At 33.8% G+C, this 18,606-nt stretch overlaps 2 protein-coding genes across 3 annotated transcripts; both read right to left on the reverse strand.

Annotated features, from left to right (window-relative positions):
• Positions 1-550: 550 nt before the first annotated feature.
• On the reverse strand, positions 551-5,322 carry LOC11428426 (uncharacterized). 2 transcript variants are annotated; one of them, XM_039826868.1, is made up of 7 exons: positions 4,987-5,322; positions 3,562-3,626; positions 3,254-3,528; positions 1,594-1,678; positions 1,314-1,400; positions 961-1,218; positions 551-842 (listed from the first exon to the last, which is right to left on the reverse strand). In XM_039826868.1, the coding sequence occupies exons 1-7, from the start codon at positions 5,145-5,147 to the stop codon at positions 766-768; spliced, it is 1,008 nt and encodes a 335-aa protein (XP_039682802.1). In that variant the 5' UTR covers positions 5,148-5,322; the 3' UTR covers positions 551-765. The 2 variants fall into 2 exon arrangements, with proteins under 2 accessions (XP_039682802.1, XP_003618184.1); XM_003618136.4 differs by having other exon boundaries at positions 3,254-3,626; positions 4,987-5,321.
• A 1,828-nt stretch (positions 5,323-7,150) lies between these two features.
• Positions 7,151-13,333, reverse strand: LOC11430941 (DEAD-box ATP-dependent RNA helicase 46). The gene is made up of 9 exons (XM_003618137.4): positions 13,176-13,333; positions 11,412-11,744; positions 10,714-10,869; positions 10,447-10,515; positions 9,660-9,929; positions 9,059-9,409; positions 8,620-8,897; positions 8,068-8,484; positions 7,151-7,918 (listed from the first exon to the last, which is right to left on the reverse strand). Exons 2-9 carry the CDS (start codon positions 11,718-11,720, stop codon positions 7,612-7,614), a joined length of 2,157 nt encoding a protein of 718 aa, XP_003618185.1. The 5' UTR covers positions 11,721-11,744; positions 13,176-13,333; the 3' UTR covers positions 7,151-7,611.
• Between the last annotated feature and the right edge of the window lie 5,273 nt (positions 13,334-18,606).

Below are 18,606 nucleotides of genomic sequence, written 5' to 3' on the forward strand. Positions count from 1 at the left end.
TACACTTATTTAATACGTTTACAAACAGAATACCTTAATTTTCATGCAAACTTGGCTACCCTAATTTCCGTGTAAAATTGGTTATATATACCAAGCCCTAAACGTGTTTCTCTAAAAAAAAAAACCCTAAACCTTGTAAATATTTCACACACAACACAAAAATATATATTTTGATATTTAGAGCTTTGCAAATGGAAAGACGTGACCTTACAACTTATTTCTTTTCACCGTTAGCAATTGTATATTGCATTTTATTATTCAATATTAGAATTGACATGAACGAATATTATACTTTTTAAGTCAAAAAGGTCTTTAACCACTCATGTCTTAAAAGTAAAAAGTATAATAGTTTTTCTAGAAATCACGGCAAAAAGGTCACTGGAATGCAAGACTGCAATAGAAAACACGATACCAAACATGCTATAAGAGATCCTAGATCACAATCTATTGTCATTGTACTCTGTAGGTCTAATCATAGTACCAAAATCCCAGTTCACAAGTTTAATATATTGGTTCTAATAAGTTGGAATACCAATGAAATGAAATGAAATGACACTAACAGTTTAGGAAGTGGAATATTAATTGAAACAGTAATAAAGTCACCATCACGGGAAGAATGTTACAACCCTTTCAGCTCAAAAGAGTTGAATCAAATTCAAGTTAGTAGCTCATTAAGATATGATGACATATAAAAACTGCAAAAATTTGAAGATACACCATTCATTTTTGAGGTTTGTAAAGAATAAGTCAGAAAAATAAGTAGCACTAAAGTGCCACTTGAAATGCTTTGTCGGCGCAAAATGCTACAATGATTGGACCAGCCAAATCACCAGCAGCACATCCTGAAAAGAAGAACAAGGTTTTGCTTTAGGAAGTTGAAATGAATTAAAATCAGGCTAACACAATTCAAGCACAAAGACTGAAGCAATAATTTTCTGTATATGTTGTTTATGATCTTACCAATCCACTGGCCAAGTGATGGACGAACAAGGGTAGCACCGATCCCTGCCCCTATGGAGGCAAAAACTAAAGATGAACTACACCTTATTGAAGTAAGGGCAACCTTCTGTCCGAGAAGTTGAACTTGCTTGGTTGTATCTTGCTTGGTTGTATCGACATTACTATCTTCATCATTGGCACTGAAAATAGATCTAAAGAATCGATACAATTCCATGCCTACTTGGACAACCCATGATGCTGCAACTCCTAGCATGTGTCCTGTGCATAATGAATATAGAGATAGCACTAAATATTTGATATTAAATGCTCAGGTTATCTAAAAAATGCACAGATTATTCAAGGAAATCTTTTACCTCTGAATGTTGTTCTGCCCACAGAAAAGAAGTAAACATAAGTAGGCATATTCCTTGCAGCCTTGCGAGTAGCTGATCTAGGAACATCTGTTTAAAACAATCATGAACAGCCGTGTGAGTATATGTAAAATCTCTTGATAAGCATACAAAACAAAAATAAAAAAACATCACTCACGTTTATAAAATTTTAATATATTAAACTTTGGCCGCTTTAGGTATATGCAAGAGCATCTAATCTCTAAAATATAGATGAAATCGTTAACAGATTCCAAGAACGTACCTTTAAGAAGTTTCCAAGCCATTCGCTCTGAAACATAATGGACAGCAATTCTTTCTAAAAATCTTCTAGTCGTCACAACACTTGTCTGTCATAACATCAAACAAACGTATATGAATAGAATGAAAGAGCTAAGTGACACCATAGTAACATTTTTAAATTACCAAGTCGACAGAAAAGAGTCCATCATGAATATAGAAAAGGCAACAGACTGATGAAAATTAAGTTCGTAATCCAATGCTTAACTTATTCAAATTCAATTTCATGTTACTTCTTTTGTTATTTATCACCCTCTTAAACACCTGTTTCATGGTATTCTATTCTCAGATATATGAAAAAACTAATTGCTTGAAATTTGGACATGGAGTCGGAAAAGCATTCCAAGATTTCTATGCAAGCATCCCTGCATATAACTCTCGGAAAGATAAAGATTAACCTAAAAATGAATCCCGAGTTTCCTTGTCAAGTGAAGGGGGATAGATGCAAGACAAATGGGATTAATCGAAGCATAATGAGGCAATGATGCATGTTTGAACTATTATAGAGCAATGTGGTTTACTCTATTATAGGCATAATAAAGAGAAAAGATGTTGAGGCAGAGGAGAAAACAGGTCATGCAGTACCAGAAAAGAAAATTTGGGTCTCTATGGCCAATGGCCATTAATTGAGCCTCAAGGCATCTCAAAAGTTTTTGGACCACTATCAACCTTAGCTTCGTTACTACACCACTGTTTAAGACTCAGAAAAAATCAATCGAGTCGAATAAGTTTTGAAAAATTGGAATTGGAAACAATTTTGATTGAAGAGAGCTCTATAAATAGCTCAGAGAAGCTCTTGTAATAGTTAGACTTTCATTTTTCAGATTCTTCCATATATACTCCTTAAAATTATAAAACCAAGATTCAGAATAAATGAGATGTAATGAAACAAGACAAGCTTTCTCTAGCTCCAAAAAGATATTGGGCTCAATTAGGATGAACTAATCTAATACCAAAATGTGACATCCACACTAATAATTGGTTTAACTTTTATCAAGTTAACTTGGTAAATTTCAAGTTGAAGATAACAAACAGTAGTAATACTTGAAATTTACCAAGTTAACTTGATAAAAGTTAAACCAATTATTAGTGTGGATGTCACGTTTTGGTATTATAGTAGTTCATCCTAATTGAGCCCAATATCTTTTCTCAAATGGCATTCTTCCTCGAGAGCTTTTATGGAAAATCATTTGGCTCAGCTTCTCCTTAAAAGGAGAAGATAAGCTAAAAAAAAGATTGGACAAACATACACACCATACACATAGGTAGAGATTCATGGAATGTTAGCCTACGTAAGTATGAATTAGAAAGTAGGTAAGCATAGAGAAAACTGACAGCTTCTACTATTAACAATAGTAAAAGTTGTCCGCCTTGATTAATACGTTTATTTGTGTATGACAGATAATTTACTTAAAAAAGAGGTTTTGCACGATACAAGCTACATGTAGCAGCTCAAAACTATTGTTATTGATATTAAATGACAATCACATTCTTTGGGCCGGACACCGAGTTTTCAAAACAAAACAAAAAAGAGAAGTCACGTAGAGCAATTTCATAAATTGTGAATAATGCAAGAAATAAGCCTAACTAAAAATTAAAACAAGAATAAGAAGAAAAAATCTCACCTCACGTATGATTTGCTTCACAGACTTTTTGAAGGGAACAACCAGATCAACACGGTGCTCTGGCTGTTCCTCAGTAAGACTTTCAAAAGTGTCTTCATCATCTTCCATTTCTGCACGCGGCTCCAAAAGAGGCAAATAGTGCATCAGGAATGACCTTATTGAAGTCATTGCAAGTGACCTCAATTCGAAAGCAGAGAATAGAGGTTTAGGTTGGACATTGTACGTTTTTGTACTAAATCTTTCAGCATCATAATTGTTGATCCTTTCAGAAGCACTTTGTATAGTAGAAATAAAATCTTCAGAAGCACTTTGTATAGTAGAAATAAGATCTTCAGATACTGTGGCGCCAGCATCACAATATGCAACTGGTATCCTGAAATTAAAGAGGTGCGATTAAACCAAAGATGTCATGAACAAAAGTAAGGCATAAATGTCCAAAATACAACGAAAAATTATACGTGAGCGCAACAACTTTAAAACCCTATCTTCACTTCTGATGTTTCCAAAATACACAACATAAGCCTAACCCCCTTAACGATTTTGAAGAATTTAGAAGTTCTAGAGAAGTTAAAATATAGTAAAATTGGTAACAGGAATGTCGTATGCCACAATTCAGATTATTTTCTTCACTAAAAATACAACAACTATTTCTCTACTTTCTCCTATATACACAAAGAATCATGGTCTATTCAACCATTTTTTCCTTGCATGTCATCAACATATTACACAATCCTTTCCATCAAATCTCAATGCAAATTGGTAAGATTCATGCATTACGAGGGCACCAATCATTCATTTAAGTCTGTAAACCGAGCAACGGGGGGAATTGCCAAGTTATTGAACTTTGAAAATACCAAAGTTAGAAAACTAGTATCTCCGAAAATACTAGTTATTAATCGACAAAATAACTGTTTATTCGAATGCTTATTCAGTTATACAAACCAAGCCAAACCCTACCACTCCCATGATGACCACATAACCTTTATCTCATTCACACACTATAATAGCGTTATCAATTCAATCCCTTATCCCCCTTTCCTAGCAAGCAATCACAGGTCATTACAGATAAACTTCTCATACTGCAATGCATTCAGACATTATAACACCATTCCACAAACCTCAGTATTTCAACTATTACAAAACTAAACCTAATTTAACCACACCCTAACAATCACATATCCCACTAGCATCTAGCAGGATTGTCAAATTGCAGCTATAGCAATGTAATAGACGTAGCCAAATTAGAACAAATTATTATCCTTACTAAGTTAGTGGTACTATATCAACTAAACTTAGCAGAATCTGAACAAACAGCTATTTTCCATGCAATCTGTGAATGACAAGTAGCACCCTAATACCCTATAATGTAATCTGTAAATTGAATTATGTCGTCCTATCAAATAATTATTAGTGTCAACTTGTCGGTGACCGTGTCTGGTGTTCGTGTCTGTGTCTTCATAGTCTACAACAACCACCCATCATAGAATAAAACACCTAAAATCCCAATGAATATTAACCCACACCACAACCAATACCCAATTCCCAAAATCATCAAAACACCAAATCAACTAAACTAAAAAACATTCATTAAAAAAAAAACTAAACTAAAAAACATTTTTTTCACCACCTTATAAAAATAACCAAAACCCATCTCAAAAACAATATAAAAATTAAATTTTTAACATCCAAATAAAAAGGGTAACACAAATAATTACTCCACATAAAAAACATACCGAAAGAAAGCCCTTGAAGCAAAAGTGGTACCAGCAGCAAAAGAAGCAGCTGCAGCAGCAGCAACAGCAGCAGAAGAGGAAGAAGAAAAAGCGGAAGAAGATTGAAAAGCAGAATTATGATTCTTCCTCCAAAGATCTACAAGTATAGCTATTCCCGCCATTGTTTATTGTGTTGTTCTCTAACTTTCAACTCAAAAAGAGTCAAAGAGTCACAAAACAAAACAAGGTTAAATTATCGTATTGGGTCGGAGGCAATAAGGTTGTAACGCTTGTTGTATTGAGGTAGATGGATGGATGAATGATCAGTGTTGTTTAGTACCGGATGAAGTATTTTTTAATATGATGATGATAGGGTTGTTAATAATTTATTTTTCTTGATCAGAAAGTTAATACAGTATATTCAAGAAAAATATATTTTTATCAAATCTTTTTTTTTTTAAGGAATTTTTATCAAATCTTAATAGTCCCTTAAAAAATCAAATTTTAATGATTGTATTTTTATTTTATTTTCGAATGAATCTAATGGTCGTCGTTAAAATTTGATCATGAATTGTTTTATCTAATCGAATGAATTGAGATTCTTCTTTACAATTTGTTTGGTTATTCCATGTATATTTTTATCATTTTTAAAGAACTCCATATATTATATTTTAGTAGTTTATTTTTTATGAAAAATAATATTTTAGCGTCTCAATATAACTCAGTTCATATAAACTTTGTAATATGTATAAGTTGAGATTTGAACCTAATATTTTTCACGTATTCACTTTTAAGAAATGAAATTCAAATCACTAGACTACTTCCGAAATAAAGTATCTTAGTTTTACAGCTTAAAAATAAACTTTTGCTATTTTTTTACAATAAAAATTAATTTGGTAATGATTATTAGATAATCAAATACCTTTTTTCAAAAATGAAAGTATGTTTTTAATAGTTTTTATAACATTATTTTTAATAGATTTGATTGATTGTTTAACCTTTTGAAATTTACCAAAATATGAAGAAAAAGAAGATGGAATTTGTAAATAAAATTAGTAGTTTAGTAACCTACCGGCTAAAAATTCTCCCACTAAAGTGAATAAGTGAGAATCTTATGTTCAAACTTCAATCCCCTACACACTGCATCATTAATTATTGCCAAATAAACTATGCTCACATGAACAAGTAAATCTAGCTTTAAGGATTGTGAATTTGTGGTTGATGAGCTGGAAGATTAACTTGTATTTTATAAAACAAATTATTCCAGCTTTGGAGGAGGAAGGCTGTGACTTACGGTGAGACTCATAAGGGGATCAAACAAGTAGAGGAGGTTTATCACAATTGAACATGAAATAGTGGAAGTTTGTGTTTTGATTAAAAAAAAGTAGAGGGGTTGTCAATAATATTTTAAGGAAGATCAATGCACAAAATGTGTCTTTAAATGTAAACATCTGAATAGAGACTCAAAGTCGTTATCCATCATAATTAAGTTTACCTTTGTTATTCGTTTCACCCTTGTTTGACCTCAGTTACCACAGGGTTGTGAATGATATTTAGTTAAATAATTTTAATTTTCGGTACGGTTTTTAGAGATATTAATATCAAGGCTAGGAACCTGTGTTTTTCAATTCAAATAATAACAGTACTTTTCTAACACTAATTGAGTTGAAGCATCACATTACAAATGAGCTAAAAAAATTGCTATTAATCCAATGATGAGTGCTAACTTTGTTGATTCAATGAAGCTTATTAAATATACTTCTGAAGCTCATTTGTTAAAAAGTATTGGTACAGGCTCATTGAATGCTTTAAAGTATTTCAAAAATATATTTAGTTAAAGAAAATAGCTATGGTTGAAACATCAATCAAATTACAAATAAGCTAAACAACATTTTTGATTATCAAACTTATTTTACATCTCACTTCTGGCATCCAGTTTGAGCTTCCTCCCTGTTTTCTGCCAAGCCAACCAAGTATGAGCTTCATGCAATTTGAAGACAAGTTGGAGGGAATCCACCCAACTTTGCTTAAATACACTCGTCATCAATCGTTTTATTTAGCTTAACGAGGCAAGACCACAACATAAAAAAATTTATGTTCGGCCTCATCAACTGTCAACACAAATAATTGGTATCATTCCTTCTAACTTGTGCAGAGGATTCATTCAAGTTTCTATCTAGTCAAAATGATGGATTTCTGTAGTAAATATGTTCGACACCAGTTCATAATATTACAAACACAGACAACATATGTATGTTGTCAATCAAAAATAATAAGAACGTCATTTGTTCGCTGCTTTTTTCGACAAAAATCTATGCTGCAGCTCAATCAGTAAATGATGGATGCAACATTTCAGAACGGCTTAAATAATTTCTAGTCTGGCTGTGTAGAATAATAAACCTGAATATAATAAACTAAACTTATACCAAAATAACATTAAACCATTAACATATTTGTTACGAGGTTCTTCACCTATTTCATCATTATCAGGCTTTTACTCAGCCTCAAAATATACATTTGTCATTAATTCCACTACCAGATACTAACTTGCAAGTGTCCATGTAGCAATGTCCTCAAGTACTGAAAGTGGACCAAAATTACCTTACCATGATCAAATTAGGAATTGCCAAAACTCTAATTTATCATTCAATCTTCATCAGGAATCATCCCTTCCTCCAATTCTCCATTGTAAGAATGAGAGCCACCGTTTCTTCCATCACCTGAAGATCCTCCCCATCCTTTCTGAGGACTCCGACTGCGGCTTCTCTCCCGGCTAAAGCTCTTGTTGCGATCACTACCACCTCCACTGCGTTGCATCATTGCTTGGTGAAAGCTGACCGGGGCATTTTGAGATGGTGCACCCTTGACAGGACTACGACTGCGTTCACGATTGACAGTTTTAAAGCGATCACTCCAGCTAGATCCTCTGTCAGGGCTTTGATCACGATCATTCCTATGCCACAGGACAAAACGATATATATGACTATCACTTAAAAACATGGATACGAATCCTTTCAAAAAACCAAAATCATCGGGGGTGTAAAAACTGGACAATATCTTTTAGTAAAGAGAGGAAAATATAACTAACATATTTAAACCAACCTCTGTGAGTCATTGTCAAATCCACGGCCTCCACCTCGGCCAAAAGCAGCAGAAGACCCATATCCACCCCTTCCTCCATAACTTGAATCACCAACTCTTCCGCCATATCCTCCATCATTACCCTTTCCACCATACCCAGAGTCATAACTCTTAGCACCGAATCCAGAGTCACCACGACCACCAGTACGATATTTGGATCTGCTAAAGCCACCACCACCCCTGGATGACAACTCACGAAGTTCTGGAGGAACTCGCTGGTTTGCACCCTCTAAGATTTTGATGAGATCAGAAGCATGTTTAGCATCCTGGTCCCCAAAGAAAGTGTAAGCTATACCAGTAGCTCCAGCCCTCCCAGTCCTACCAATCCTATGAACATAATCTTCAACTCCTGTAGGGAAGTCGAAGTTGACAACCACTCTGCAAAAAATTAATGGATATTTCCAAATGTCATGGTCACTATTCCAATGTGTACAGTACACTAACTCCTTCATTAACATATTGGCATCAAAAGAATAAAAAGAAAATAACAATATAACAGAAATAGTTAACTACCTAATGTCTTTGACGTCCAGTCCACGAGCTGCAACATCTGTGGCTACAAGCACAGGAGTCCTTCCGCTTCGAAACTGATTCAACACATGATCCCTATCAGCCTGGGATTTATCCCCGTGAATAGCAGCAGCTCCAAACTGGCGAGTAAGATTACGAGCAAGTTGATCACACATTTTCTTGGTAGAACAGAAAATAATTATCTTTGACCCTTGATCCTGTGACCGCAAAATAGTTTCCAGTCGTCGCTGTTTCTCCACATATGTCAAAACTTCAATATGCTGTAAAAGCAACATTAGAACACAGATTAAACATATGGTTACTAAATCCCCCCTGGCATCAGCATCCAAAAGAAAAAAGGACATCGCAGGGGGAAGATGGCTGTCAAAAATATAAGCTACGGTGGCATTGCACCCAAATATATCAGTGGTAAATATCAAACCTGAGTAATAGACTTGTTAGCAACAAGCTCGTCTACATTGCCAATGTTCACCTGGACAGGATTAACCAGCAGATCAGCTGCAATTCTCCTAACCTCCTTAGGCCATGTTGCAGTAAACATGAGAGTTTGCCTGCGAGCAGGCACCCCATTCACAATCTTCCTAATTTGAGGTTCAAAACCCATGTCCAGCATCCTGTCTGCCTCGTCTAGCACTAGATAAGAGACCTGATGAAGACTGATTCTCCTCATCTCAAGAATATCATTCAAGCGACCAGGAGTGGCTACCACAATATCTGCTCCCCGGTCAATATCTTTCAATTGAGGACCCTTTGGTGCTCCTCCATACAAACACTGGTGAAAAAATAATAATAAATAATAGTAAGTAGGAAGCTTGTTGAGGGAAACTAAGCTGCAGCCAGTTTTTTTATAGCTCAGTTTAACTTAAGGAACCTAATGCAACAAGAAATCCAACAAAGAATGAAGCTTCCAGCAATATTTTCCTTGAAGTATCAAATTAGTGAGGAGTACAACAATAAAATTCGATGATGTCCATACTGATGCATGAAATCAATACAAAAAAAAAAATGAGAACAGTACTTACAGTGCAGGCAATTCTTGATGTTTTACTAAACTTCACAGCTTCATCTTGAATTTGTGTTGCCAATTCCCTTGTTGGTGAAAGTACCAACACAGTGGGGCCCATTTTGGCATTATTATTAGTACGCTTGAGGTGAATAAAGGCTGGAAGTAAATACCCCAAGGTTTTCCCTGAACCTGTTTTAGCAATGGCAACTATATCTTTACTTTGAAGTGCAATGGGCCACGATTGTGCCTGAATTGGCGTTGGGGCTGAGAACCCAGCATTTTGTACCTATAAAAGGAAAATCCAGGAGATTGGTTTCATTTGGGACTTATAGATTAGAGGTTTAATGTCGGAAGAAGCGTTATCCCCCATATGCAAGCCACCGATGCTTGCGGATGCAAGCTAGCACATAAGGAGGCCTCTTCTTCCGTACGGACCAAGTGGCAGACTGAATCAAGACCAACAGCAGTCCCAGCCACGAACTTGGATGATTCGGAAAGCCCTTCAAAAAACTTGGTCCACCATAAAGGGCGCTCCAAAGTCCAAACTAAATGCTAGCCCCACGAAATAGGGCACCACACCGTACGACATTAGCTCCACCCCAGGAGCAAACATCGCACCTACGACCAAAAAGTAAACATGGCAAAAAATTATCATGAGCCTGAAACTTAGATATTAGAGCTTCAGGAATCATAGTTTTGCACAAGAAACATTTGGATCAGATGCCTTCAGAAACGTGTGTAACCTCCTAACTGCCACTACTGCAGATAGACAAGAAAGAGGAAAAGAGAATGGAAGTTGATACCTCTCTAAGAATCTCCGATGGAAAACCAGAAGACGCAAATGATGTAACAGGGGGAGGCACATTATCTCCCTGGAAAAAAAAAAATACGAAGAATAAAAACCCAACCAAGTCATTTGATTGGGGCACAACCCAAATGCAGGGAAAGTATATATTTATCTGGACACATTGTTCAATATCTTCTTAAACTATGCAATGAACTAACAATGATACCAGATGCAAATATATATATATATATATATTTGTGTGTGTGTGTATGTATGTACTCACAGTAACAGTGATCTCATGACGCCGTCTATAAGCATCTGGAGATAATGCAGGTCCGGTCTCCAATGGTACTTGACTTTTGATAGAACTACCATTTCCAGCAGCAGGTGTTCCATTTGCAACATTATTATGAGAGCTAAAACTATCACCTTTGGAACTCTGATACAAAATAAAAAATAAAATAACAAACAAATAAATTAAGTCCCCAATAAACTACAATCAAGAGAAATGCACAGCTGATTTTTAAACATATACAAGATAAAAATGAAAGAACTTTTTTTTTTTGAGGGATAAAAATGGAAGAACTTAAAGCTGATATTTAGACACGTATTATTAAATTGAGAAAAATACAGCTCATTTTAATAAACCAGTTTTCTAGCATGATATTGCATAGTCCATTCCCTAAGCAAATGTAATGGCCCAAACTTCTCTAGGATCCATTTGAGGAAAAAAGGAATATTTAAATTGGACAACACATTATCACCTTAAATCTTTAGTTCGTTAGAAACAAAATTAATCCCAATCCTCATCATAGATAAGGTTAAAATAATCAGTTAATTGAAACTTACACAAACCAAACCATTACCGGTTAGCATAATATTTCAAAGTGTTACTTATCTGAAAATTCTTCCTGTATCTTACACTATGTCAGCGCATCATATAACAATAAAAAATATATAACACAAGAGTTGAGGACAAACCTGATGGTTCCGGGATCCACCTTCATTTGACCCACCATTTCCATTCCTATCATACCGATCACTGAAATCAGGACTCCGGCCACGCCCTTGAGATGATTGCTGAACCTGGACAGAAGAGCTAGGCACTGAAGAAGTTTTCAGTGGAGCAGCTGAGCTTGAAGGCCTTTCATACTGAGTGACATTAGTCTCAGGATTCCAAAAGTAAAGATAGCCAGTCTTCCCATCCACAAGACCCTTCCATGGTTTGGGAAGTGTAGGATCTGCTGGGGCATACCGTGGACCCACTGCGGCAGTTGCTGTAGCAGCCATAGCAAGGGATGCAAAAACACAATCCTAACACCACCACAAAATAACAACACAACAAATCAGTTACAATGAACTAATGATTAACAATTTTACAGTTCACTACGAAGTAACACTAGCTACAAATACTATAAGTGCTAATATAAGCCTTGTTTGGATAAACAACTTAATTAAGTGTTCAAATCATAGGTGTGTAACATATAGGTGTTTATGTATTGGTTATTTCTATAACAGATAAAATAAAATTAAACTAACTGCATATAATCTATAAGTTGCTTTCATAAGCTATACAGAAATTTTTCAAAAAAAAAAAACTATACTGAAGAGGTTATAGAAATAAGCTGAAAACGACTTATGAACATGTCATAAGCTCACCCATAACAATCTCACAGGTGCTTATGTCAGTTCATAAACTCAAACAAGTCAATCCAAACAGGCACGTTAAATTTCCAAATTACCCACACTAAATTTTGAAATTACGCGCGTTTAGAAAAATCTATATCCTCAATTTAACACTTTTGATTTCATTAATTCATAATAACTGCTACTTAAAATCCAGTATTACCCAAATCAAAAACTCATTCGCATACCTAAAAAGTTATAAAAAAAAATTAAAAAAAAAATCCCTGCAAATCTAAGAAAACGAGTTCAAACGCATACAAATAGCATTAACATAAAATCAAGCTATTTTTTAGAGAGAGACTATGAAAATAAGCTGAAAACAGCTTATGAACATGTCATAACCTATTCCCATAAGCTCTCCCAAAACAGTCTCGCAGGTGTTTATTTCAGTTGATCGTCAATCGTCAATCCAAACAGACCCAGATTCAATTTCCAAAATACCCACTTCAGCAAAATCTAAATCCTTGGTTTAACACATTCAATTAGATCAGTTCATAATAACAGAAACTAAAAATCACTCTTTATATCACCGAAACTTCCGATGGAAGGCGTGTCCAATGTCAAACTGACACGACATTCACACATGTGATCAGGTTCAATTAATTCATTTTTCAAAAAAAAAAATTACCAGTGTCAACCGTCGACCAAGTTAACCAAAAAAGAAAACATGTAAATCGGTTGAATCATGTAAATTAGTTACCAATAAATTTTTCAAATTACAGCATTCAAAGTATAAACAGCACTTCAAACAAAACAAAAAAAGCTTTTTTCAAAACCTAACAAAAAAATAGCATTCAGAAAACCAAAATCTACCACAAGCAAAACTCATCACAAAGCAAAACATAACAAAAACCACTTCACAAAAAAAGCTATTCCAAAACCCTAATCACATGCAAAAAAAACCTAATTCAAAAAACAAAACTTTAAATTAAATCAACCATACAAAACCCTAATAATTAATTCCAGAACAGTGAAAAATCAACCAATGCACAAAAAAATCAACAACGATTAACGAAAATGCAAATTCAGATCGAAAATCGAAATCGAATCTCGTTTTACCGGTTGACGAGGGAAGCGAAGTTGAAGTGAAATTACGCGCTTCTGTTTCTCTCTCTAGAAGCTCTGTGTGTGTTGTGTTTCTCTCTCTAGAACGGGTGGGTGAGAGAAAAGTGAGAGAGAGGAACGAAGAAGAAGTTGTAATGTGAATGAATGTGGTTATTTATAGTAAATTAGAATTTTGAGATATTTTTTGTTCTAAGTTTTAACCATGGTTAGTTTTTGCAAATTTGATGAATTTGGACTATGGTTAATTTGTCCTAAAGCCCAATTAATTTTGCTAATATGAGTACATGATAATGACTATTGGAACAAAAATGGTAAGGTGGTGAGGTATATGGTCCACTTGCATAGTTGTACTTGGTTGTATTGAAGTGAAATTTGGAAGAGGTACATTTGATGATGTGAATAAATTGAAAAATAAATGTATTTGTTTTTGTAGTAGATATTTGATAAGATCGGTTTGTTTAGAAAGATCTTCTGTGTAATTTGAAGGTGGTGCTCGTATTTTTTTAAGGATGGTGAAGAGTCTCAGTGTTAGTTTGAGTTTATGTTCAGGAACGATAAATGCGTGTTTATGGTGTATGGATGTGATTTAAATAAATTTGAAAGATATTAGGGTTTAAGTTGAGAAAGTGGTTACGAATTTTGAAATCGGTTATGGATTGAAGAGTTTGAGTGTGTGTTTTATTCCACATTCAGCAACGTTAGATGCAGGTTTATGGTGTTTAAATGTGATTTGATTAGATTTGGAAGATGTTCGGATTTCGTGTGCGAAAATGATTCCAAATTTTGAAATTAATTCCAGCTGAAGTGGTAATTTCTAGCTTTTCGGTTATGGTTGAAATTGATATTTGATAGTTTTTGCAGTTTATCAGCTTTGCCACCTCTGATCAAAGGAAGCCATGTTCAACATAGTTGTTGTTTATGGTTTTACAGTCGAGACCCCTATGACTTAAGGCGTGTTTGTTATGGAATAAGTTTTAAAGAGAGAGGTTGGAAAAGGTGAGGGAAAATCATCTGATCGGCAGAGTTCAAATATAATAAAGTGAGGTCCAAGAGTTACGGTTGCAAAGATCGATTTTTTCCCTCGCACGTTCGTAAAGAAATAGAATAAAGATTAAATTTATTTATTTTGTTTCCCCTTATGTTCTTATCCACCATTCATTATTGTCCTTTATATCTGCCTATCAAAATATGTCTTCCCTCCTCTATTCCATACCTTGAACACACAACATTGCATTGAAAATTTTCAGCGGGAAAATAGATTACTTGTTTTAAAATAAAGTAAATAACGGTTTTTTGAATGTTTGTAATTGTTCAACTAAATTATGAATTGTATTATAATTGGTAATAATGTAATCAATCTTTTTGCGAAAAAGTAAAATAAATTATTTTTATTAAACTGTACAAAAAAATTAAACTAAATGAAGTGATTGTTTAAATTGAATAAAGAAGATTAAAAAAAACGTATATTAATGTTTAAGTTAAAGGTATTTTTTCTTTCGTAGATATCAATGTTTCACTCTTCTCACGAAAGAATAAAGAGAATAAAATATTTCTTTCGCTTATATTTCTTATCTTTTTGTCTTATTTCAAAAAATATATTAAATTTACTATATATTTCTCATATTTTTCTTTCTTCTCATTCTCTTTCTTAATTGTGTATCCCTTGTCTATTTCTTCCCGTAATCAAACATAAGGTTGGACAATAGAGAGGGTAGATGGGGGCTTCAAGTCTCAAAGGCCTATTCATTTATTAAAAAAATAACAAAATGAAAGTAGCTTTTCTCCAATAAAAAATAACAAAACGACCAACATCCAACAATTTGAGTTAGTACTTAGGGACCATTTAAAAAAAAAACCAAAGATGATTTTTAAAAGCCTCACCCATCAGGTGTACGAAACACGCACAGAGGATTATCGATCTACCTTCATGGTAACATGTTAGAACGTTTGGACATCGAAGAGCAAATACATCATAGAGGCGAGCAACCTCACCTGACAGGAGGGTCGAGGCATTTTGACACTACATGTATCAGATGGAAGATATCACAAAGAGATTGAGTTAAAATTAATTGTGATGGAGCATATAAGAGTCAATGAACCTTGTAGGTTGTGGGGGTCTTATTTGAGACTCTTACAATTAATGTCTAACAGGTTCTGCTCAAAAGGTTAGAAAGAAGGATGATCATCAGGTTGAGATACGGCGCATGTATGAGTGGTTAGAGATAACCAGAAGACGTGATTTTACGCATCTCATCGTAGAAAGTGACTCGAAATTGCTAATGGACATGGTTACTGGTGGCAACTACAAGATTACTGGACCACCTACATTTTGATTCATCCAATTTAGGATCTTATTAATCTGCCTTAGCATGTTGAGATCAACAACACCTCGCACGAATGCAACATAAGTGATGATAGGCTAGCTCCATATAGTCCAACACAAAATTATTTTGTCTTTTGTTTCAGAGGCTCCTCCAAAGAAATTGCATAATAGCATGTGTGAGGACATATCTAGGAGTTACATGCTTAAAAATATTTCATTTAAATGAACAAAACCATTTTGGATATTTCTACGATCTTATATTAGTGGAGATTTAAACAAAATAATTTTGGTTTTGCATTGAGGTCCCCTACACGTGCTTTGTGAATGAGTTAATATGATTTGAAATTATTACAAACTAGATCGCTGACCCGTGCGACGCACGGGTCTAATGTAGCATTTTTATATTTAAGTAAATTGGAATATGTAAATCGATCAATATTGATTAAAAACATAGACACAAAAATTATACAAACCATATAGAGATAAAACTAATTAATGATTTATAATAGTATAAAAATTCTTCCAAATACTCATTATCAATATTATCTATTATAAATTGTCCCTTTTTAAATTAACCCGTTCACAATCGTGCCTATGCCAAAAGAATAAAATGTGTGTAAACAAAAAAGATAAGGACAGCAGAAGTTACTACGCAAAGAAGTTTTGGAGATTTTGTGGTATCCTCCTATGCAACAGAGAAGAATAACTATGATTCTAAGCACACAATGATGTAAGGTTAGCTTAGCACGTTATTCATAAATCGACATGCTAGAAAATGTTTGGAAGTTCCAATAGTTTGCTTGCACGCCGATGTGCTTAGATAACACATTATAATAAACTTATTCCTTGCAGGCTCACATCATACAAAGTGCATATGAATAATTTGTTAAATTAGAAAACTTTCAGATTATAAATTATAAAAACTCAGATTCTTATTTTGAGAAGAATGATGAACTGTGTGAATATTAGTTTATAGGCCCAACTTATATAAGATTGATTTAGTGTATTGATTATTGAATATATTGTTGGATCCTTTCCACGGATGTTAATCACCTTCGAGATTTGTTGGAGGCTACTACCTTTAACGTCTATAACCCAAACAAACTGAAATAAACAAATCAATTACAATCGAATTTGCATACTTTATGTATGTTTACATGATTTTGTTTCTTCAAAAGAAAGATAGTCCAAGAAAAAGATGAATTCACTATAGTCCTTTCTTGTCAGAATGGGAGGAGATGAAAAAAGTCCACCTAAGAAGACATACAGAGCGCCTAAAAGTTCTGCAATTTTGGCATGCATCACTTTCAAAATTTATTAATGGTCTAAACTTTATTTATACTAAACCAGAAGTGAACCAAATTAAGTTAACGAATTGGAGATTCCAACTTGAACTGTCAAAGCATGATCAAAATACAAACTATGCTCCTAATACGTCAAAAAAAAGTATCAAACCATGTAAATTACGAATTTATCAAAATTAATCTAAGAGGTAACTCTCATTGTATTGTTGTTCACATACTATAGAGAATGCTTTTTTAATCATATGTCATACCTGTACATGCATCGGCCTTAATTAATAAAGTTTGGAGTGTAAGTAAATTTAACAATATGTAACCAGAACACACATATATAAATGATACATACATGTATATATGGGCATGGGAAAGAGAGTAGAATAATATGTGCATCAGAACAATAACAGTCACGTTGGAAATATAGAAATGAGGATAGGGTATATTAAATGTCATCATTCATATTCCTTAGGTTGATGAGTAGGAAAAGCACTAACGAAAATTAAATGATTGGGCGATGGAGGGAAAATATTAGGTTAAAATTAAGGTGAACAATAGCTTGACCAGACAAGTTTTAGTAAGAAAGATGTGTTTAAAATTTTCAATTTAGTAGTTAAATGCTTCAAGATTTCTAGGATTTAAATGGACACTCTTGAGAGTTTTAACAATGTTGCACGCTCAATACTGAATTTGAACAAATGACATCGGTTAAATTAAAAGAGACTTATGTCATCTCATCTAAACACTCTTGGGTACACTAGTTAGATTTGTCCGTGAGTTATGTTTTTTTTATAGATAAATGTTATTTTTTTAATAAGCCAAATTATCCTATCAAAATTGAAAAGTTTAGAGAAGTACATTTTAAGATCCCAAATCAACCCCACTGCAACTTTGGGGACCGACCGTGAGATATGGTGACTGATTGAAGATACATGAACGTATATTCATGGCTGATTGAAGAAACAATATTTGAAGCATCTAGTTGTGATGATGGTTTTATCAGAAGATGAAAAATTGTTTCATATGCAACAAGTGTTCGTATTTGGATAGAAAATTGGGAGATTTCTGGTCTATCTGTGATATTTGTGTCATCTACATATTGGGCATGTTGTTTTGTTTGTGTCAAGTGAAGCTGAGGAGTGAAATCACGTTTTGTTTTCAAATTTATATTGCATGCTAATAATTCTACCAAATGATTTGCATAATACATGGCAAAAAGTTCAAGAACGTGTTATTATTGAATAATCTAATCCTTTTTCTTCTTTCTTTATATAGCTATTGAAATTGAAATAATACATACACAAGATGCGGATATGTGGTGATCCAGGTTCGAAATTATGATTTCACATAAAACGTCCTCACAACTAAACCACTTAGTTATGACAAGTTTGGATGATTTTGCCTCCATAATTAATTCTAATTCAAAGTTATGATTTATTGTTCAACTCCCTTATACAAAAATGTATACAACCATAAACCATTTTACATTTATTTCACTTTTAACTTTTATTCAATAATTCATTTCACTTTTAATTAAAATCAATTCATCCAAAATCATTTTTTTACCGTAAAACCAAACAAACACTTAATCGTATTAAGTGATATTTACTTCGCTTAACACGATCTATTTCAACTTAAATTAATCCAACAGAAATAACACTTTAGTAGAAACAAAGTGATCATTGTGAGATTTGGGACTTATTTTCACTGTTTGTCATACAAATCATAGGAAAACAATGTGAAAGTTTATAAGGAATATTAAATAAAGACAAATAGAAACTACATGTTTTCTTAGCCTAAAGTTGCT

The sequence above is a fragment of the Medicago truncatula genome, chromosome 6 (assembly GCF_003473485.1).
Source record: "Medicago truncatula cultivar Jemalong A17 chromosome 6, MtrunA17r5.0-ANR, whole genome shotgun sequence".
In the NCBI taxonomy this organism is placed as follows: Eukaryota; Viridiplantae; Streptophyta; class Magnoliopsida; order Fabales; family Fabaceae; genus Medicago; species Medicago truncatula.

Excerpts from the sequence above, each read along its gene's own strand:
- LOC11428426 (XM_003618136.4), bottom strand. The coding sequence starts at position 5,147 with ATGGCGGGAATAGCTATACTTGTAGATCTTTGGAGGAAGAATCATAAT. Across the intron at positions 3,627-4,986 it reads GCTTCAAGGGCTTTCTTTCG|GATACCAGTTGCATATTGTG; the intron begins GTATGTTTTTTA and ends CTTTAATTTCAG. Across the intron at positions 1,219-1,313 it reads GGGCAGAACAACATTCAGAG|GACACATGCTAGGAGTTGCA; the intron begins GTAAAAGATTTC and ends CATTATGCACAG.
- LOC11430941 (XM_003618137.4), bottom strand. The coding sequence starts at position 11,720 with ATGGCTGCTACAGCAACTGCCGCAGTGGGTCCACGGTATGCCCCAGCA. Across the intron at positions 9,410-9,659 it reads CATCAAGAATTGCCTGCACT|TGTTTGTATGGAGGAGCACC; the intron begins GTAAGTACTGTT and ends TTTTTTCACCAG. Across the intron at positions 8,485-8,619 it reads CTGGACGTCAAAGACATTAG|AGTGGTTGTCAACTTCGACT; the intron begins GTAGTTAACTAT and ends AATTTTTTGCAG.